At 44.8% G+C, this 21,408-nt stretch overlaps 1 protein-coding gene across 4 annotated transcripts in view; it reads right to left on the bottom strand.

Annotated features, from left to right (window-relative positions):
* The window catches only part of RYR3 (ryanodine receptor 3), a 508,658-nt gene that overhangs the window by 159,621 nt on the left and 327,629 nt on the right, over positions 1 to 21,408 (bottom strand). For 2 of the 4 annotated variants that reach the window (XM_041743628.1, XM_041743630.1), the window contains exons 32-38: positions 20,483 to 20,648; positions 13,922 to 14,008; positions 13,282 to 13,508; positions 10,867 to 11,662; positions 8,225 to 8,437; positions 2,949 to 3,051; positions 1,515 to 1,652 (exon numbers count right to left, since the gene is read on the bottom strand). In XM_041743628.1, coding sequence (XP_041599562.1) covers positions 1,515 to 1,652; positions 2,949 to 3,051; positions 8,225 to 8,437; positions 10,867 to 11,662; positions 13,282 to 13,508; positions 13,922 to 14,008; positions 20,483 to 20,648 — 1,730 coding nt within the window. The remainder of the gene's footprint in view (positions 1 to 1,514; positions 1,653 to 2,948; positions 3,052 to 8,224; positions 8,438 to 10,866; positions 11,663 to 13,281; positions 13,509 to 13,921; positions 14,009 to 20,482; positions 20,649 to 21,408) is intronic. The other 2 variants (XM_041743629.1, XM_041743631.1) reach the window with 1 other exon arrangement.

The raw sequence follows: 21,408 nt of genomic DNA, 5'->3' as shown, positions 1-21,408 counted from the left end.
ACAACCAGACATACTTCACCACCTTCATTTCTGTTTCTGGAAATCCAGATAGGACACCAATAACACAAAGCTTGAACGTCTCATAATTCTCCTTCTGGGAGAGAAGCAGCACGAGGTGGAGACACAGAGTCTCATACTTAAGCAGCCTTGTTTGTACATATTCTATCAGAACAGAACATGGTCCTTCTTCCTGAGGCCTGAAGTAGTAGTGCTGAAGACTGCAACCTTTGGAGCCTGGATGCCATTCTTAGAGTTACAGAGACTTTGCACAGCCAAGTGATTTCACCTGACTCCATTTACCTACCATGAAAGGGTCACCTTGTGGGACTGTATCATAACATATTATGTTAGGAAGAAGCATCCACTTTCAAAATAGACTCTCAGCAGGTAATATGGGTCAGCTCAGGCTATTTTTAGTTCTGCTTTGGCAATGACCACAAAGGGAATCTAAACTCACTTTTTTTGCCCTAAGAATCCTGCTGGCACATTCTCATCAAAGACCTACCCTTTCCGTGGTGATGGATAGCCTGATCAAGAGTTGCCAGTGCAACTGCTGCCACGTACCCACACCACACTTTTCCAGAGGCTTCATAACTTGTGCTAGAAATGGTGAGGATTCTTTCCCTTCAGAGATATTCTGACAAAGATGGAAGGAAGGTCAATATAAAGGGCAGTAAGATGTGTGAACCCCAAAGTAGTGTTTTCAGACAAACCAATCATAGCTTGACAGTCTATTGCCCTATTCTATGATTTGAAAGCATGTTCTAAAATGGATAGGAATAGGAAACAAGATAAAAGGCATCTGTGTTAAACCTCGGAAGTTCCTTCTTTAGACAAATGAAATATTTGCAAAATTTGGTACTAAAGAGCCTACTGACTATATATAATACACACACACTTGTCTTGAAATGTTAATAGTTTGTAGGCAGTAAACTGCCCTACAGAACAAATTATGATCTTTTTTAACAATGAGAGGAGTCATGTCTACTATAAGGCTTAGAGAAATGAATTTGGACAAGGTTTGGTGTTGTTGAAAAATTGAAGGTCTAAGTCCTCTAGGATGCTGTTAGGAAAATCATAGCCAATCCCAAAAATGACCCTTCAAAACCCATGTCTTATTTCCTTTACTCCCCTGTGTCATCATTTTATTTTCTCACTGAGGCAATTTGCAACGCTAAGGAACCACAAGCAGAGGTGACAAAAATGACAATGGCTAAAGGAAGAAGACAGTGGAAATCTTAAAGAACAGAAATATGCTTATAGGCATTTTTAGCGAGACGGACAAGAGCAGACCCAAAGTAATAGATCCCTCAGGTTTCAGAAGACTCTGAAAGTAGGTTCCTTAAATCAGAGAAGCATAGCCCCAAATACACAACCACCACCATCAATTCTGAAAGAACACCCAGATGCCTCCTTGGAAGCTTAGAGAGTCCATTTCCAAGTATCTGTCAGAGAGCCAGTTGCCTTCATCAGGTCATAGAAGAGCACTGTGATTGAAAGGCATGGCCACTTACTAGGGTATCTCTCCTCCTCTTCTATCGGCTGTTTCTTCTCAGGCTTGGGAGGGCCTTTGATTTTATACACCAAGGCACGGAGTTTCCCAGTCCAGGAGGTGTCCTCCTCCTCTTCTTCCTCCTCCTCCAGTGGAACTCCTAGCAAGTCACAGAACAGAGCAAAAACCTCAAACAGTACATGACACCACCATATGATTGAAAGAACATAAAGTCTATGCTTCCCACCCTTCTGGAACCTTCTAAAAATACTATAGGCAGCTCCCCATAATTATGTATCTACTAGTTTTTTTTTTTTTAAAGATGATTTCTGGTATGCAAGGACATGGAGTAATTTCAAACTCCACACTTAACTTTTTCTAACCCATGTCCCAAAAGGGTTCTAGAGTACCTAGGAAGAAAGACTTAATATTGAGTCATTTCAAGTGAAAAGACCAATCCATCCTTACACAAGCAACACAAATGCTGAGAACCATTTAAAATCAGCAGCTATGCATCAGAGTAGGGACTGCTGGCTTAGAATTCTTCAGGGCATAAGTTACTAGATTTATATCACTGTACAATCTATGAAGCAAAGGGAATCAGAATCTTGGTTCAGCTGGGAGCAGAGTCCACCTGTCTAAGCAAAGTGGGTGAGGTTTACAGAAGCATTTGTTATTTTCCTTCTATAGAAAACTCGTTCACTTTCTTCTATCTCACAAAATTTCTTCTTGGAGGAAGTTTCTTTTTTTATTTTTATTTTTATTTATTTTTTGGAGAAAGTTTCCATCATATGATTACACTAGAATTATTTCCTACAGCTTCTCTGATCCAAGTAGTTTGGGCAGAATCATTTCTTGAGCAATTAGTATTGTACAGTTAACCCTTGAACAATGCAAAGGTTGGGGTGCTACCCACTCGCACAGTGGAAAATTCACATATAACCCTGACCCTCCAAAACTTAACTGTAAATATCATGCTCTTGATGGGAAGCCTTACTGGTGACAATATATAGTCAACTAATACGTATTTTTAAATGTCATATGTATTCATTGGGCTCTCTGCTCAGTGGGGCGTCTGCTGCTCCCTTTCCTTCTGCCCCTCCCCACCCCTGCTCATGGTTTCTCTCTCTCCCTCTCTCTAGCTCTCAAATAAGTAAAATCTTTAAAAAAATTATATGTATTTTATATGTACAGTATTCTTATAATCAAGCAAGCTGGAGAAAAGAAAATGTTATTAAGGAAATCATAAGGAGGAGAAAAACAATGTATGGTGCTATACTCTATCTATGGAAACAGAATTCCACATCTTAAGTGGACCCCTGTAGCTCAAACCCATGTTGTTCAAGGGTCAACTGCACTTTTAAATAGAAAACTTTCTTCCCAACCCCCACTAGCTGCTAATGAGGGAATCAGGAACAGACTTGTCTTTGATAAAGCTCTCATCACAGAAGCTCACCACAGTGAATGAGAAGGTCCTCATGGAAGTCATATAGCTCCTCCCGGATCTCCTCTGGGCAGGGGCAATTCTCTCCCAGTTGAAAGTTAAGAAGCATGTTGATCTTTGAGGGACAAAGAAGAATAGGTAGTTGGTTCTCAGTGTTGGTGAAAAGAACTCCGATCTGGCATGCCTGGGTGGCTCAGTTGGTTGTGTCTGCCTTCAGATCAGGGTTCTGGGATCGAAACCCTAGTTGGGCTCCCTGCTCAGTGGGGAGCCTGCTTGTCCCTCTCCCTCTGCCCCTCCCCTCTACCCCTTCCTCTGGCTCATGCAGTCTATGTCTCTCTCTCAGATAAATAAATAAAGTCTTTAAAAAAAAAAAACCAACTCAGATCCTGCTTAGACACTTAACATTCTTTGCAAATTTTATTCAACTCAAATTCTTTTATAAAGGCCAACATTTGGGATGCCTGGGTGGCTCAGTGCTTGAGTGTCTGCCTTTGGCTCGGGCCGTGATCCCGGGGTCTTGGGATTGAGCCCTGCATCAGGCTTCTCCCTCTGCCGGTGTCTCGGCTTCTCTCTTGTCTCTCAAGAGTAAATAAAATCTTTAAAAAAAAAAAAAAAAAAAGATGGCCAACATTTAAAAGCAGCTTTCCTCCTTTTTCTGATTATAATGGTAATTTATTAATTGTACAAAATTTGGAAATACCCAAAGAAAATTTACTTTGATCCCACCACACAAAGATAACCATATTTATCTAATATCTCCCTGTCTTTATGTATGCAGATGGAGAGCATACTCTAAACATTTCTGTTTTTCCACTTAACAATTTATCTTGAGCATTTTCTTATTTTACTGGTTTTTAATAGGTACATTGCATTTCATCATACGGATGAATAGCAACTAATGAAAAAGTGGATGTAAAATTAATGATCTGTTAAGATATATTCCAATTGTTTCCATTTTTTGTCCTTATAAAGTTTGTTTGAATTTCCTTTTGCATAATTTTTTTTCACATCTCTTATCATTTTTTAAGGATAAACTCCTAGAACAGAAATGACTAGATCAAAAGGTTTGCACATTTTAATGGCTTTTGAAATGACTTGCCAAATCACCCTCCAGAAAGCTTACAACAATCTGCATTACCAACTTTATACAAGAGTGTGTATTACTTTGCCATCTCCATTACAGTAATGAAAGTTAACACATTTTCAAATATTTTCCAATTTAATGGATGAAAAATGTCATATCCCTGTTGCTTTAATTTGCATTTAATTGGTGAGGTTGAATTTTGTTTTTCCACACTTAAGGGCCATTTTTCTTTCTTTTCTTTCTTTCTTTATTTTTTATTTATTTTTTATTTTAGGAAGGCTCCATGCCCAGTATGGAGCCCAACATGGAGCTTGAAGTCACAATTGTGAAATCATGACCTGTGCTGAGATCAAGAGTGAGACACTTAAGCAACAGAGCCACCCAGGCAATCTTATTTTATAAATTTCGTATTCATATTCTTCCTCCATTTTTCTGTTGAGTAATTTTCTTCTTAAAAATTCACAGGTATTTTGCACATCCTTACACTATTCACTCTTGGGAGCATATACTCCAAATATATTTCCTGGATTTTAGTGAACTTTTAACTTTATTTACAGGATTTTTTAAATTCACATATAGGTTTTAACATGTAGTTAAACCATCTTAGGGATTCCTAACTGTTTTATGCCTTGGATGACTCTGACAGTCTATTGAAACACCTTGATTACTTCTCAGATTTGTATTTTGAATATGTATCATAAAATGCAGCATATTACTTAGAGAAACAATTATACTGAAATCTAGTTATCAAGACCATAAAAAAGAAACCTGTGACACAGTAACAAATGTACTTAACTCATTAGACAAAAAGATCTAGTAGCAGGTCTCATATCTACTGTCATCTGGAAGTAGTGATGAATGTAAATTGATATTTCAATGTAGGACAACCACTATATTGGTTTTTCAACCGATATGAAAAAAAAAAAAAAAACAACAGGCAATTTCTGTTGCTGGAAAAGTCAGGTATTTGCTTTGCTGCCTAAATCAATAATTAAAGAAATGCTATCAGAGATCAATGACAAGTTGGTGCAAATGAAGTCATTCACTTCCTGCTCAGATTCAGGGATGTCTCAATTCTTCCCAAAGACCTACAACCCCAAGTCAGTGACTATCTAGAGAGACTGACACGATAGCTAGATGTGATGTTGTCCATTTTGCTGCCTCACGTAGGGTAACCCAAACACTAGGCAAAGGCGTTTCCCCTTTTGTTTAGGATTTCTAGGTTAAAAACTTTACAATCTCTTTTCTTTGCCACAAAAAACAATATTTAATGTTATTAGGAAGATCCTTATTCCTTCTTTAAAGCTTCTACCACAAACAGCTTTTTGGCAGTAGGGAGAAGTATGGTTGTTAATAAAATAATATTCATAAAACAGTTTAGAGAAGTACTTTTTGTGATTGTTAAAATATGGTAACTATATCAACATATATTGATAGGTTGTCTATTGAATTAAAACGAGATCTGAAGATCTAGCTTCAGGGTCAGAAAATTAATTTCTCTGCTGAAAGATCTTTCCTTGGAACACTTAGGAAGCAGTGGCCCGCCAGCCTGTAGGGCAGAAAACCAAACGGGGAGTGAGCTCAATTTTCTGCTGCACAGGGCATACCCTTTAATGAGGACCTTTTTAAAGTCAAAGGTTTACTGACTATGCCTGGCTGATTTGCCAACAACCACTGGACTGATCTTAATTTTGCCTACTTTTGTACTTGGTAACATCCCCCAAGTATATGTCTTTTTCATCTCTCTATGCTACATAGATATAGGCTGAAAACCTTTATTTTTTCCTCAAAGATTACAGAAGGATGAGAGAATCATATCAGTATTTTGAAATTCTAATTCTTACCAATCCAATCTTCCAAGTGATTTTGCACTGGATCTCCTGAAGTTGATCTAAATTCTCCTTTGTTGACATTCAATTCTGAATTATTTAGAAAGCTTGACTGGTAGGTTTCTTCTAGAAATGAATACTGAGAGGGGTGGTTGGTGGGACAGCTGAATTTGATAGCAATGAGTGTCCCTTCTTTCATTTCATTCCTAGACCAGCAGCATCAATATCACCTAGAAACTTGCTAAAAATGTAAATTCTTGGGCCTCTCACTAGAGCTACTGAATTAGAAGCCCCAGAGCAGGGGAGTCAGAAATCTGTTTTATTAAGTCTTTCTGGTAATTCTGAGGTCTGCTCAAGAACCCCTGGTTTTACACAGTGAGTGAAGAATCTTTCAAATTACAGACGTCTGACACAAGTCTGAAATGATTACCCACTGGGTTACTGGGAAGACTAAAGGAGGAAGTGATGGAAGGCCCTGGGGACAGCAGAAGAGAAGGCAAAGAGGTAGTGGGGAAAAAGAGAGGTGGGAGCCAGTGTGGCCCTTCCAGGAGCCAGGATTATAAACTGTCTGTGAGGACAGTGTTAGATGGACAATGCAGTCCTAGCTGGGGGGTTAAGCAGATACTTTGGGAGACATACATAAACTACCCACTGGAAGAAGTGAGTTGCTGGCAAAAGGTCAAAGAACATGGCAAGAGGCAAATGCAAATACCTCTAACGCTGAAGCTGATCATAGCACATACAGAATGTTTACTATACGTCAGGTATCCTGCTGAGCAACCTAAATGCATTATCTCACGGGATCCTCACAAGAAGGGAGACAAGGAGATGAAGACATCCTCATGCTGCAGCTGGAAACACTGAAACGCAGAAAGGCAGTTGCCCAAGACCACATAGCAAGCGATGGGGGAGCCAGAGCAGGAGCCAGGCACCACATCGGTCTCCTATCCTGTTATTCACAAAAATGAGTCAGCATTTGCCCAATGAAATGGGAAATGTTCACACCTGTTGCCAGTCTAAAAGCAGCCTGACATTTGTAAACCTTGCGGAGTAATTCAGGCTCAGTGCACTTCCCTCATCTTGGTGCGAATTACCTCCTCCCTTGACTTGAAAGGGTTTTCGCATTTTGCCTCCAGCAAAGAGATGATAAGCTTTGCCTACTCTTTTCAAGGCCAGGATCATTCAAGTGAATTTTTTAAAAGCCAAAATATGCAGTTCATTTTTAAGCCAATATAAATATCTATGTTCTAAAAAACAGCTTAGGAAAGTAATTGGACCAAGCTGTATCATTAATATCAAATGGTGGTAATTATACTGATAACAATTTTTGGATAGGCTGCTTATTAAATATAGGTAAGATCCAAAGATCTGGTTTCAGATGCTGAAAACGTATTTCTTCACTGAAAGCTCTTGTGTTTTGACTATTTAGGGAGCTGGTGCCACACAGCCCACAGGATATACGTGAACAGCTGAGCTGTAGGGCAAACACAAACTACTCCTGCTCTCATCTGCAAGTCACTCACCAGGATTCTCAGTCTTCTCCAAGTGGCCTTCCCATCTAGGCAAGGCTGACTGCAGGGTCGGGTTCTGCAAGGAATGACAAGACCTCACAGAAGGGACTTCACTTGCCCAGGCCTGTTCTCCTAGCTTCTGGGGGCTGGGCAGCTTTATGAGGGTCTTGATCCTGAGGCAAGGAATGTAGAACACTCAGATGAGAGAGACTGTTCATGTATTCTCAGAAATTGGGAAATGTTGACTGTGCTCTGTGGATCTCTGTTAGAAAGTAGTGAGCTCTGCAAAGACTGGACAGACATTCTTCTAATGGTAGCTCCTCGTTGGTGTGAACGCTGGATCCTGACAGTGAGCTGGTCTCTGGCTCAGTGATAGGGAACAGGTAAAAGTGAGGAAGGGAGGGGAGGAAGCAATGCCCATGTGAACTTTTGGATGGATTTTTATCCCCATCTAAGATAACTGGCAGATGCTCCTGTTGCCACTAGTATAAGACCAGGCCTGTCTCCTGGCCTTGTGCTGGGTCATTTAATCACCCACAGCTCTGGGGATCCCTGGGTGGCACAGCGGTTTGGCGCCTGCCTTTGGCCCAGGGCGCGATCCTGGAGACCCGGGATCGAATCCCACATCAGGCTCCCGGTGCATGGAGCCTGCTTCTCCCTCCGCCTGTGTCTCTGCCTCTCTCTCTCTCTCTCTGTGACTATCATAAAAAAAAAAAAAAAAAAAAAAAAAAAAAATTAAAAAAAAAAAAAATCACCCACAGCTCTCACAGCCCCTGCAGGCATATGGAGGTTGCATGTGCCCTGCTCTGTGAGGTTGAGGTTCTTCCAGAGGAATGGCAAGGAGGCTCAAGAAAAGCTTCTTACCTGCTCCTGTGGGGGTGAGCGGAACTCCCTGGTCTTCCGGGCAGTCAGGGCTGCAGACATGTTCAAGGCCTGCATGAGCTCATTGTAGCGGAACTTCTGATTTGCCTGGAGTTTGGAGACGTAAATGTCGCCGAACGCCACAATGGCTTCCACTCGATGCTGTAGCTCACAGTCGCAGAGGTAGCTGAGGAGCTCACACATCTGCAACAGAAGCTTGTGTTTATGTTAATTTGACAATACTTTGTACACACTGGTGAAGCAGCTAGCATCCCCATTTTACAGAGGGTAGCACTGAGATTCAGGCATTCTAAGTGACTTGCCCAGTGTCCACAGTAACCATAGAGCCATCACTTGAATCCAAGTCTGCCTGAATCCAGACACCAACTCTTTATCTGCAGGTCAGGAGGACAACAGGAAAATGAGCTCCCCAAAGACAGACTAAACCTGCCTGTAGAGAGGGAGAGCAGAATTTCTAAGAGAGTTCTTCAATGGCTCTACCCTCCAGGTAGAAACCACAACTGAATTGCACAGGTGAGCTCTGGGTCCTTCCAGACATCTTCTGGCTCTGGATGAAGGGAACTAAAGACTTCTGTTCCCCTCCCCATCTTTCTTTCTTTTTCTTTGTTGGCACTTTCTGTCATTCGTTCTTTTAGACTATCTACTATTACTAATCTTAACACTATTTGAACTTCTACTGATAAGGAAAGACAACAGCCATAACTTAGTGTGGACTATTTGCCAGACTCTGTACCAGGCACTTTCCATACTTTCTTCTTTAATCCTCTGTGTTCCTGATATTTTTATTAAAGCAGAAGTTCTATTAACCCATCTCCACTCTGCCAGGTGAACCAGGACCCAGAGCATATGCCCATCACGCTTGTGGTTCTAGTTATAACATTTAATTACAAGTAATGTGTGCCATGAAATAGGAAAACCAAGCTGGATGACTAGGAAACATCTGTAAAAGGCAAATTTTTAAAAAATATTTACTTATTTATTTTAGATAAAGAGACAGAGAGTGTATGGGGGGAGGAGCAGAGGCAGAGGGAGAGAGAATCTCAAGCAGACTCCATGCTGAATATGGTACCCAATGTGGGGCTCAATCTCATGACCCTGAGGTCATGACCTGAGCTGAAACCAAAAGTGTGATGCTTAACTGATTACCTAGTGTCACCCAGGCACCCCAAGGCATCATTTTTATAAAAAATACTAAAAGTTGGGTGTAAGACAACTACAAAATTTTGGGAGGAAATCATTAAAATATAGAAGTATTCTATGCTCAGGTTGCTTTCCAATAACCTCTAAATCCACAGACCAAACTTGGGCCCCCAAACTGGCCATCATGCACGTCAAACTGTGCATGACAAGTATCATTTACACAAAAGAGAGGCATCTACATGCTGGTCAGGGACTCACATTAAATAAAAGGTCTTGGGTCCACATCAGAAGAGCACATTTATACATGTTAATAAAACTGTTGAAGGTATATATGTAAAATGTGTTGTTTCTCCTCTACATGCAACATTTTGATTAACTGGCTGCCTACCAATCCCATCACATTGGCTATGAGAGCTTCATTTGAAGATTACTTTATTATAATACATTTTATTTTATGATAAATATCGTCATTTTATGATGATAAGTTTGAGTACTATGTTGTATTATACTATCATCCAGATTTTATAAACTATAAAGCTAAGGCCTTGGTAAGTTATTGACTTGGCAAGCTTATACAGCTAGTAAGTGGCTGAGGGATGCCTGAGCCAGGCTGACTCTGTGGAACAGACAGTTCTGCTCTGTTCACTTTCATCTCTCTTTTCTCAGTGCCCAGAAGACAAAAGTTATCATCTTCTATTCATCACTGATGCTAGCTTACATCTGATAAGACTACGCTTAGGAAATGCTGAGGTTTCCTAGGTGATGGCAAGGGGGCAGCTCTAAGTTAGCATGAGTCTTCTCCTCAGCTCAGAGAGCCATTGATTTGAATGCCAGTGCAACAGGTCTACAAAGGCTTGGTAATCAGAACCTGGCAATGAATGAGAGCAGGTGAGGAGTGTGGCCACCCTATGAGCCAGTTCCTCTGGTCTGTTCCAGAGCCCACGGCTCCTCCCTCCTCTCCAGATGGAGTCTCAGAAAGGAGCCATTCAGTCCCAAAGGGAAAGACATAAGATCAGGGCCAATCCATAGCTAGTTCCATACAAACATTTCTAAAGTACATGCCTTGGGACACCTGGGTGGCACAGTCAGTTGAGCGTCTGACTCTTGGTTTTGGTTCAGGTTGTGATCTCAGAGTCCTTGGACTGACCCTGAGTCAGGCTCCACACTCAACATGGAGTCTACTTGGGTTTCTTACTCCCTTTCCCTTTGCCCTTCCTCCCCAATGCTAGCTTACTCTCCCTCAAATACATAAATCTTAAAAAAAAATAAAATAAAGCACATGCCTTATTAGTAAGGGTATTTTTTGTTTGACCTGGGGAGTACATTGCATGTCAGAAATTCGCACGACCAGCAAACACTGTCTCTCTGAGTCTCTGCTCTAGTCCCGATTTAGATTGTGCGCTGAATCCTAGTCTTACCTGCAGGCTGCACTGTAACCCTCCCCAGGTCTTCTCAAGGGCAGGAACTTTGCTGCCCTGAGTTACCTGAAGCTTGACGGACTCTGGCAGTTGGGTCTGCAACAAGCCCTTGACCGGAGCCTCCTTGCTGGCCTTTTCCCCAGCCTCCACTGCCTTCTCCTCCACCTGGGTCACCTCTTCCTTCTCTGTGCCATCCTCTGTCTCTCCACCATGCTCCCCAAACACAGAGGAATCAATCAGGAGGAGGATCTGCCGGACGTCATCATCATCAAACACCCCCATGACCAGCAGGGTCCCGACGAGTTTCAGCACAGGCACAAATTGGAACTCTACAGACCCGCCGACGGGGTCCCGGATATGAGCCCCGCTGTGCTGCACTGCCTCCGTCAGCATGCTCAGTGCCTTTGTCTTGAGAATCTCCAAGGGGATCTCAGGGCTCTGCTTCTGGTGCTCCTCGCCAGTCACAACAAAGCAAGGGGTGGAGAACCTGAATCCTGGCTTGAGGCATGTTCTGAGGCCCACTCCGGGTAGCCCGTGCCTCTTGGACTCATCTGGGTACAGGCGGATTTTCCTGGTGGTGCTGGTGATGGGAATGATGTACTCATTCTTCATCATTAGCTTCCTCTCCTTAGCATGGGCCAGGTGGATGCTGATGAGCAGGTCATAGAAACCAGAGCGGAGGAGGCCGGGGAGGTACTTGTTGTCTATGGCATAGAAGAGCTGGGACAGGTCCACGTGGCCACACAGGGCGTAGGCCACTCGGCTGTTTCCCAGGGCGCACACGGCACTGTAGAGGCGCAGCGTGTGGTAATGGAAGTGCATCAGGTCCTCCTGCTCGCAGAGCTCTAGGACATCCACACACCTGTGGGCACACAAGCAGTCAACCACTGCACGGGAAGGGGAACACGGCACGGTTCAGCGCAGCGCTTTTCTCTGAATCCCCGGGGATGGTACCCGTCTGTGAGGGCACATGGGGTAGAGAGATGGAAGGGTCTCTACCCCAGCTTGCCCTCACAGGTGATTCCTCTCTCATTCCTGGTCCATATCCCAGTTCCTGATAATCTTCCTGCTCTACCTGCTAAAATCTCAAAAGTGTCAAAGACTTGAAGACATGGTTTCCCAAATATGAAAGTCCTCCCTATTAAGGAAAACCTCCCAACTGGAAGGGGACTGGAAAACACTGAGGTACGTCAGAGAAGTGACTTGGTCCTCTCAACTGTCGGTGTTAGGAGGTCTTCTGCTTTCTGAGGCAAGAGATGTAGGTCAGAAGAGGAAGCCAAAGCCCCTTGTCAATCTGCATCATTTCCAATCTACCTTCATCCAGGCTTTCCCTCCCCTGAAAACAAACACACCTGCACTCTTGTCCAGAGCAAACAACACTTTCCACCCTGAATTCAAGCAGCATAATCAATTCACTTGCTCCTTCCTCACTTCACTAGCCTATGAGAAGTCTGCGTGCTCCTCCCTCATCTGTGGGGGCCCAGGGCGCACTCTGCTTCCTGCTTGCCTTGCTCCTCATCATGGATCTGAGGATCCTCTGCAATTGGCTTACTTGGCTGGACTCCTATTTTTTCTGGCTCCTGCCCCGCTCCCCACCCCCCCACTACTTTGTCCCACCACTGTCCGTGACCCAGTTGAATACCTAAAGGGGAGCTGGAGAGGTGTCATAGCCTTCCACTCCCCATTACTTTGTTTTTACTCCAACAGATCGAGGGGTGATAATATGTTAACAATAAAATTATTTAATTCTTAAGACATACAGAAAGTCTACTAGATTCTACCAACACAATGTCACTTGTTTCTCCATGCAACCCTTTGGGTGGTTATTTTATTTATATCAGAAGGAAGTCGAAGTAAGTTACATGAGCAATTTACCCAAGACCACAAGGTCAGAGAGAGAGAGTGCTGAGATCGAACCTAGGCTACAATCCAAGAGTACGTCTTAACAGGAGCTGCTCAGGAGCCCATTCTTGTCCTCTAAGCAAGCTAGGCCTGCTTCATTTTCCCCATTCTTGTCAATAAGAACATATGTTTCAGGATCACACTGGAGTTTTTAATTAAAGGGATGGAAATGATCTTGACAGCAGGCACTTGGAGCTACAGGGAAGGCCCTGGGGCAGGCATATTGGGGAGAATATCCTGCGAATTCTTTCTTTTTAAAGAGATTTTATTTATTTATTCATGAGAGACACACACAGAGGGGCAGAGATACAGGCAGAGGGAGAAGCAGACTCCCCGTGAGGACCTGCCAGGACCCTGGGATCACGACCTGAGCCGAAGGCAGACCCTCAACCAATGAGCCATCAGGCATCCCTATCCTGTGATTTCTCAGTGAATAATGGAAGTTGAAGAAAGGAAAGACACTGAGGTTTTGAAAAGTCAGTGGACTGAGCAGGGCCTTCGGCCAATGAGGATGCTGCTCTTTCCCTTTCCTTGCTCCTGCCAGGCCTGCCCCCTCCACTGTGGGCCCCCCTCCACTACCTGTTCTCCTCTGGGATGTGGAGCGCCATCATCTGCAGGGGCTCCAGGCACTGCACCACCCAGCCATGGCGCTCGCTCACCCGCTCTGTCTCCACCTTCAGGAAGCTGCTGGGCATGCGGCTCCAGAGCACGGGCTGGATGGTTTGGACGTCCAGCCGAGGGGGACACTGTGGAACTGGGTTCTTCTCTTCACTCTTAAATATGGCCGCCGACAGGGGCATCGCGTTCTGGAGCAGGTGGAAAGGCATCGAGGAGGAAACACATGTGCACTCAGGAGGTGCTCGGTTGCTAGGGAATGCAACTCGGCCCATGATGAGCAGTAAGGTTAGCATAAACTAAGGAGACAAATGAATCCTGAGCCTTTGAAGCTTTACTGGCCTAAGACCTTGCAGAGTGGGTTCTATTAGCAGTGATTACTTCCTTCAGCACCCAGTAGAAGTGGGAGAAAGGAAAACGAGAACCTACCTTCTGTCATATGAATTTCATAGGTAAGTTTGGGAGCTGGGGTGGTGGTGGGGGGAGATCAGTGGGCGGTGTATGGGGAGGGTGTCCCTTGTTTTCTGAGGCCTCAGGTTTTTCCCCTAGTGGTCAATGTTGCCTTCTTTTATCATAGCCATTGGACAAAGGGGCAGATCAATACCTTCAGCTTCCCAAGTTCAAACTGAAACAAGGAGGTGCTCGTGGGCTGCAGGAAGACTGCTGGAAACACTTTGGTATTGGGCTCCACCTGGAAACCAAGACAAATGGAGAGGTTTGCTCAGAATTATAAAACCACAGATGGTTAAGTCGTTGGTTGTTTGAATCAACACCCTCATTCTAACCTTAGCTGAAAGAGAACACCTAGCTGGCGCATCCTTTCCACTGCTCAGAAATTCTGAGATTTGGTGCCTCTTGGTAGTGACTGTCACTGCCCTCTGCCTCATTCACTCTCTCTTTCCCCCTACTTGGGCTTGAATAATCTCATGTTCTTTCATTTTCTCTGGTAACTGCAGCTAACAATTCCCTCCAGCACTCAGGGTGTTTGTCACACATGGGGACCTACTAATGTGCCACCAAAGGTGGTGGCCGCTATTGGTCAGGGAACAACGTGATGGCCTGGCTCTTCATAGAGTGTGGAGACAACTGGCTCAGAGGGAATGCCATCATTCATCACTCCTGCCCACAGAAGGTGATCACTGAGGGTGGTGCAAGGGCTTCAATATTATTTCTGAAGGCACAGGGATGTTGACCCGGCAAGCCCAATGGGCATATTACAGCAGGCCTTCTCAACCTTACCATCACTGACATTTATGGTTGTGTAACTCTTTTTTTGTAGGGGCTGTCCTGTGTATTGTAGGATATCTAGCAGCATCCCTGGCCTCTCCCCAGAAGATGTCAGTAGTACTCTCTACCCCCACCATAGTCATGACAACTAGAAAAGTCTCTGAAGATTGCCAAATGTCCATAGAAAAACACCCCCAGTTGAGAACTGATCAGCAGGTGCTTCCCTGGAATAACATAAAGAGGCTACTTCTGGTGTCTGTTTCCTTTTCTTAAAACCTATTTTCACTTGGTTCCTCTGGACTTCTCACCACCCCCTTCTCACTCTTTCTGATTCCAGTTCTTACATTAAACAGCGTGGGATTCACTGTCTGTCTTCTAGCTGCCACTTAGATGAAGTGTGGATTTATTAATGACAGCAGGGACTCCACTTACCACTTGCCCACTTTGATACAGGGTTTTTAATCAGATTAGAAAGACCATGTAAGAAGAAAAGGGATTTTAATTTTACCAAAGTCCTTTGCCTTTAAGTAAATTTGGACATTAGGAAGTTCTTGCAATTCTCTTGGAGTTGGGGGATGGTGAGCATCATGGATATACCCTAAGTCGGCTCTCAGTGAGTCATTCTCTTGTACAGTTCCCTCCCCTAGAACCTGTGTCTTGTTTCTAGCAAATAGAATATGGCAAAAGGGTAGGATTGTTACTCCCTTGGTTTGGCTACATTACTTAAGATTGCGTCTCAGTCGAGACGCAACAGAGAAAGTTCTCCGCTTTGCTTTGGAGAAGGAAGTGACCTGTTCTAACAGCCTGTGAAAGGCCATGAGAGGGAAACTTCAGGGGATCTCATGGGACTAAGAATGCCCCTGGTTACAGCCATCAAGAAATGGAGCCTCCAACCTACAAATGTAAGCAACTGAATTCTGCCAGTGACGACATGAGCTCAGAAAAAGGACCTTGAGCTCTGGAAAAGAACGTATGCTGTTTTGAGTCACTACATCCACAGCAATTCATTATACAGTAACAGAAAATGAATACAGAGGTTTTCTTTTTGTCATAACATTTGGTTACAGGCCTCCTTTTAATAATGAATTTCTTCAATGTATTTAGACATAAGATTTATAAAAACACCCATCTTTATGGCTGTAAGTGACTTACAAGACTACATGGTCTGTGCTATCACTTGCTCATGATGAAACAGGTCAGACTGGTTAGACTGGACTTGCACCCAGTACCCAGGGATCCCTCCTGGTACACTGCAGGGGCTCACAAACTAAGTGTAAACATGTGGTTTATGCCTAATGCTTCAGGTATCCATGGACCATGTGAAGGGATAAATGCCCGTAAAGCCAAAATGTGGGGATGGAACTGCTAGAACTGCCTGGCGATGTCTGAAATAAGCTTTGTAAAGGACATTTAACAAATATTTGCTACCTATTATATATCTGCTTTGTGCCAGGTCCTGAGTTTGCAGCGGAGAAAGACACAAATGGGAAATTTTGATCAGATACATCCCTGGGCTGGCCCCCAGATTTCTCAGATATCTGACGTCTGACATCTAGAACAATCTAGAACAACTTGCCACACTCAAATCACTTTGACCTTCAGTGAAGAGAGGTCTGGTGGCTGAGAGACTTCATGTGTACCAGCAAGAAGCCCATGAATCTGAGCCCGCAGGGACAGATAAATGCATGAGGCCCAAAGGTTTTCTATGCTGAACGGAGTCACACTAGTACTGGGACCTATAATAGGCTGAAGAACGTGGTTATGTTTTCAGATCTTTCAGGAATGGTCCCTGCAAACTTCATAAACCACTCAGCCAAATGCCAGAGCCTTCCTCAAACTCCACTCCCAAGAGGAGGAGCTTTCAAAGCATTCCAGATGCCTGGAATAGGTTCATGTCTACCGTGCAGAGTATGCTCCCATCATGATGAATAATGGAGATTTATCTTCAACCACTCAAGAAAGAAGAAAACACAAGTTTTCTTCTTGTGAAGAACATGGGTGTATATGGGGATAAAAATGGCAACTGGGAGAGCAGAATCCTAGGTGGCCTTCCTCACCCGTGGGGTTACTCTTGTGACTGTGTACATTACATGGCAAAGGGATTCTGCAGATGTAAGTAAGGTGACCTCAAAACAGAGACAGGACCTTTCTGATCTTAAAACAGAGAGATTATCCTTGAGGCCCTAATCTAATCACACGAACCCTTAAAAAGCGAGGTTTTCTCTTCTTAGGGCCAGAAGGCAAAGTGGGAGAGACTGAAGCATGAGAAGAATAGGACATGCTCTTGTTGGCTTTGAAGATGGAAGGGGCCCTAAGAAGGAATGTGGGCACCTTGGGGAGCAGAGAGGTAAGGAAAAAGACTGGCAAGGAAGAACAGACCTCAAACCTCAGCCTACCACCCCACTGGGTCCTGACAGCAACCTGAAGGAGCCTGGGGCACATTCCCCCCAGAGCCTCCAGAGACAGGCAGCTGGGCCCAGCTGACGCCTTGATTCTGGTCTTGTGAGCACGTGAGCAGAGAGAGAACCCAAACCTACAGGACTGGGAAATAACGTTTTGGGTTTTATGTTTTCGTTTTTTAAAAAAGATTTTATGTATTTATTCATGAGAGACACAGGCAGAGTGTGCCTGAGTCCCTACGGGGAGCCTGATGCAGGACTTGATCCCAGGACCTGGGGATCACACCCTGAGCCGCAGGCAGACAGTCAACCACTGAGCCACTCGGGTGCCCCAAAAGTCTTGGTTTTTAGCTGCTAATTTTACGGGCACCATGTTAAGAAGCAAAAAACTAAAAGAGCAGGTTCCCAGCCGTGTTGGTCAGTTGGACAACAAAAAGGTAGTGAGCACCTCCTGGGTGCCGGGTCCCGGTCCAGGCCCAGCGACAGCGACAGACAGGAGACCCAGCCTCCTCTGCGCTCAAGGAGCAGCCGTTCAGAGTAGGGAGCCTCCAGGCGTCTGTGAGCAGCAAGCCTGGGTCTGAGGCGCCAGGCAGCACCTGGGCTCTTTTCCTTTCCTATGTGACGTACCTCTTCTCACTGGCTGAGCTCTTTGGTTCCTGCAGCAATGGGCGTTCTATTTCTGGTCATGTGTGAAGGTCAGGGCATAGGGACTGGCCTGAATCGCAGGCTCAACCCCTGGGAAATCTGAGTATTGTAGCTGGCTCTGTTCTTGGAGCAGTGTGGTCAGGGTGGCAGTCACCGGGGGGCGGCTCTTGAACACACATTTTCTTTCTCGTTTCTCGCATGATGACATTGCGACAGGAAAGGGCTTTCCAAATGCAGGGTGGCGTTTCGCAATGGGGGCGGGGGGGTGGGAATGTTGTCTAGGAACGCTGTCTGAGCCAGTCCTCCTCTCATTATTTTGGTTCCTGGTCCTTCCTGAGCAGCAAGCCAGTGTGGAAGTATTGCTGCCCTGACTCCTCTGGAGATAATTAAAAAATGAAAATGGCCACAGCTGCAGAATGACAATCATCCTGCTGCCAGGGCACTGGACGCGCTGCCGGCTGTGGGGGCGGGAGTGGGCCTCCCAAGGATCCCTGTAGGGACCTGGCACCATCCCATTCTCCACCAGGCATCCCGGTTGGGGGGTGCAGGGCCTGGGGCCACCGACAGAGATGGCAGGACATGCAGGCCAGAGGGGGGAGGTCTCTCAGAGCACAGAGGCCGGAGCAGGGGGTGCCTCTCAGGACGCACAGGCCGGAGCAGGGGGCCTGTCTCCTCCATGGCACAAGCTCTTCCCTGGTGCAGGCAAGTCTCTGCAGCTGCCAAGGCCAAGCCTGGCTTATTTATTTGTTTTCGTGGGGACCTCCGACGCCAGCCAGCCTTCAGAGTTATTAGGTGCTTTGTAGCTCTGTGTAGCTCTGGGAGAGCCCTTCAGTCAAACTCATTCCAGGAGTTAATGGAAAAAAGCTAATGGATTCTGAAGGACGGCAGGAATATATATATATATATATATTTTTTTTTTTTCCTTAGGGGCTTGGGGTACGGGGGGTGGTGGTGGAATTATGAGAAAGCACCAGAAGAATAATACTTGACTTTCTGCCCCCAAGCCTGGTTTTGCAAAGGCCTCTTTCTGAGAACAGCCAGTTGGGCCCTAGCTGCTGGGCCAGCCTGCTGGGGGGTGTCAGCGATGCTCCCACTGTCCCCTTGAGACAATGGGGAGGCACACAGACTGGTATGTGCTATGGGAGGTGCTGGAGAGGCGGCGGCTGCCTGCATGCTACCACAATGACCCCGGGCCCCAGGAGGGGTCTGCTCCATCTGTTCTCAGGCACCGAACAATTCAGATTTGGAGTGGCTGCTTTACCTCCCCCTTCTAGATGCCGCCTCTCCAACCACAGGCCAAACAGCTACCAAGAGGCTGCAATGAGGGGCTGAGTGTAGGATCTGTTTTTTTTTTCTTTCTTTTAATCCATTTCCACAGTAGTGGGATGTTTCTTTATCTGCTGTAGTTAGCTGGGCTTCCTTAAACACTGCATGTCACTGTCCTGGTCAGAAACCTTCAAGAACTCTTCAATTCCCATCACTATCTCCCCATCTTTCCGCATGAATTTCTCACCACTAACTGAAGAGGCCCCTATTAGGCTGCCCCACCATGGGCAAATATACCCGATGCTTCCCTGTCGCCATGAGGATGTCTCCCATACCACCCCTTCAACTTTAGTATACTCCCTTCCTTGCTCAGATGGAGGAATTCCTGTTTTGCTTCTAAATCAAGGTCTCTCTGTAAGGACCATTTCCCTGACCGAGCTTGATGGAGGTAAGCTCCTTCTCTGAACCCAGATGACACTCTCCATACCCTCTATTCTACCCATGGAGTATCAAGAAAGCTTAATCTACAAATTTAATTCCTGGGACACCTGGGTGGCTCAGTGATTGAGTGTCTGATGCCTTTGGCTCAGGGCATGACCCCAGGGTTCTGGGATCAAGTTCCACATCGGGCTTCCTCGCAGGGAGCCCGCTTCTCCCTCCACCTGCATCTCTGCCTCTCTCTGTATCTCTCATGAATAAATACATACAATTTTTAAAAAAGAAATTCAATTCCTTATTTCAGCCTTTTCCAGATATGCTTTGTCCAACTCCAGACTTACTGAAAACTACTATTGTTAAAAACAAACAAATAAACAAACAAACAAAAACTTACCTTGGCTAAGCAATATGAGAAATGCTTGGTTAGAAATGTTTGGGTTTCTTTCTAAAGTATTTTTTAAAGTTGCCCTGTACTAATGTTTATTGCCAATGTGAAAGAGGATATAATAAACAGCATTTCCCAAGTTTACCTAGCCATCAAGGATGAAAATCCTACTTAAAAGAGATAAAGCTGCTTGTGGTTAATGATGGGGAAACATACAGGTGTGCAGTTGATAGATTTCCTGAGTAGTTTTATCAGAGTTCATAGTCAATAAAATAGAGAAACACATCATTTATATGAATGTGTTTTTAAAGGATCCTGCAAGGAATACATAAGAGAATCACCTTTTTGCAAAAGGAATACAGCCTGGTAAATTAGTCATTTTTTACGAGTCTATGCTTTGAGCTTCTAAGTTTCTTAAAGCAAGGAGTATCTCTGCTTACGTTTTAGACTTTGCATCTTGTATAGCGCAGGTAACATAAAAGCCACATGAGAAATGTTCATTGAATAAATGGAGAACCTTTCAGAGACCATCACCAAAGAAAAGCCTTCTTATCTTCTGGAAAGATGGCCAGGGTATCTAGTCAACCAATAAATAATGATAGTTTCTCCTATTTTTCCCTCTGTAAAAAATGAAGTCATTTTGTTCTTATTTTGTTCTTATTTCTCTTCCCGGATTGCTTGCAAACGCTGTGGCTCATCAACCCCACACGCTATGGTAAGGATGCTGAATGCAGAGGAGGAGGAGCAGAGCCATAGACACGCAAGCTGGGGATGTTGCTGTCTGAGACCCAGAGCCACCCCTTACCTGGTAGCAGGTGCCAAGTTCTCTCCCATTGGCGGAGAAAGACAACATGCCCATCGCCAGATCCACAAGGCAGCCGATCTCCAGGTCCACGTTGCTCCGACTTGATCTTTGGGAAGTGGCCACAATATCCCCACCCCAGACCATGTAGCAGTTGCTGCGCTTTACACTAGAAGCCAAAGAGAGGAAGAGGCACAGAATCTGGACTGGGACAGTGTGCCATTAAGGGCCAGGAATGAAATGCCCCAGAAATCTTCCAAGGAAGCCTTCCAGTCGGCCCCCAATAACCTTTTTCCTTAAATAAATTCATGCAGCTTCAACCCAATTTTCTCAGGCATGATCACTCAATTCAGAGATGTGGCAATGTATCAGGATACTTTGGTCCAAAGAACATACTGTTTTGGTAATGGTTTCCTGGATCAATGTCAATGCACCTTTTTGAAAGAGATCATGGGGATGGTGGGACTCCCATCTCAGAGACGGGAATAGAGAGGGTGGCCACCAGAGGCAGATTTATATGGGGATTTGGTGTAGACGGCAGAAACAAAGATCTGCGGTGTGAAGGAAGAGGTGTAACACACTTGAGAACCCAGGCCCACATTCCTTGGGATGGCACGTTCACAGGCATCTATATTTGAAAGCCAAGACTAATAGCCAAAAAGCCATGAAGGCTCGAAAGCCTGTCTCCTCAAATGAAAGATTTAAAATCCTGGGTGGGCTTTGGAGAGGTGGTACAGTGGCAGACGTGATTCTCAGAGCCCGTCACCATGACTGTGGGCGAGAGACGGACAATCTGGTCTCCTCTTCAGCTCAGTCCTGGTGCACGCTGCTTGAGGAACCAGTTTTCTGGAGTACCATCAATGTGCTTTTTCTCAGGCTACACAAGACAGTGACTCTATAGCTGATGCTTTAATGCAGCTCCTTTCAAC

This window comes from Vulpes lagopus, chromosome 2 (assembly GCF_018345385.1).
Source record: "Vulpes lagopus strain Blue_001 chromosome 2, ASM1834538v1, whole genome shotgun sequence".
Lineage (NCBI taxonomy): Eukaryota > Metazoa > Chordata > Mammalia > Carnivora > Canidae > Vulpes > Vulpes lagopus.
The sequence above is the reverse complement of the archived record's forward strand: the minus strand, read 5'-3'. Positions and strand labels throughout refer to the sequence as shown.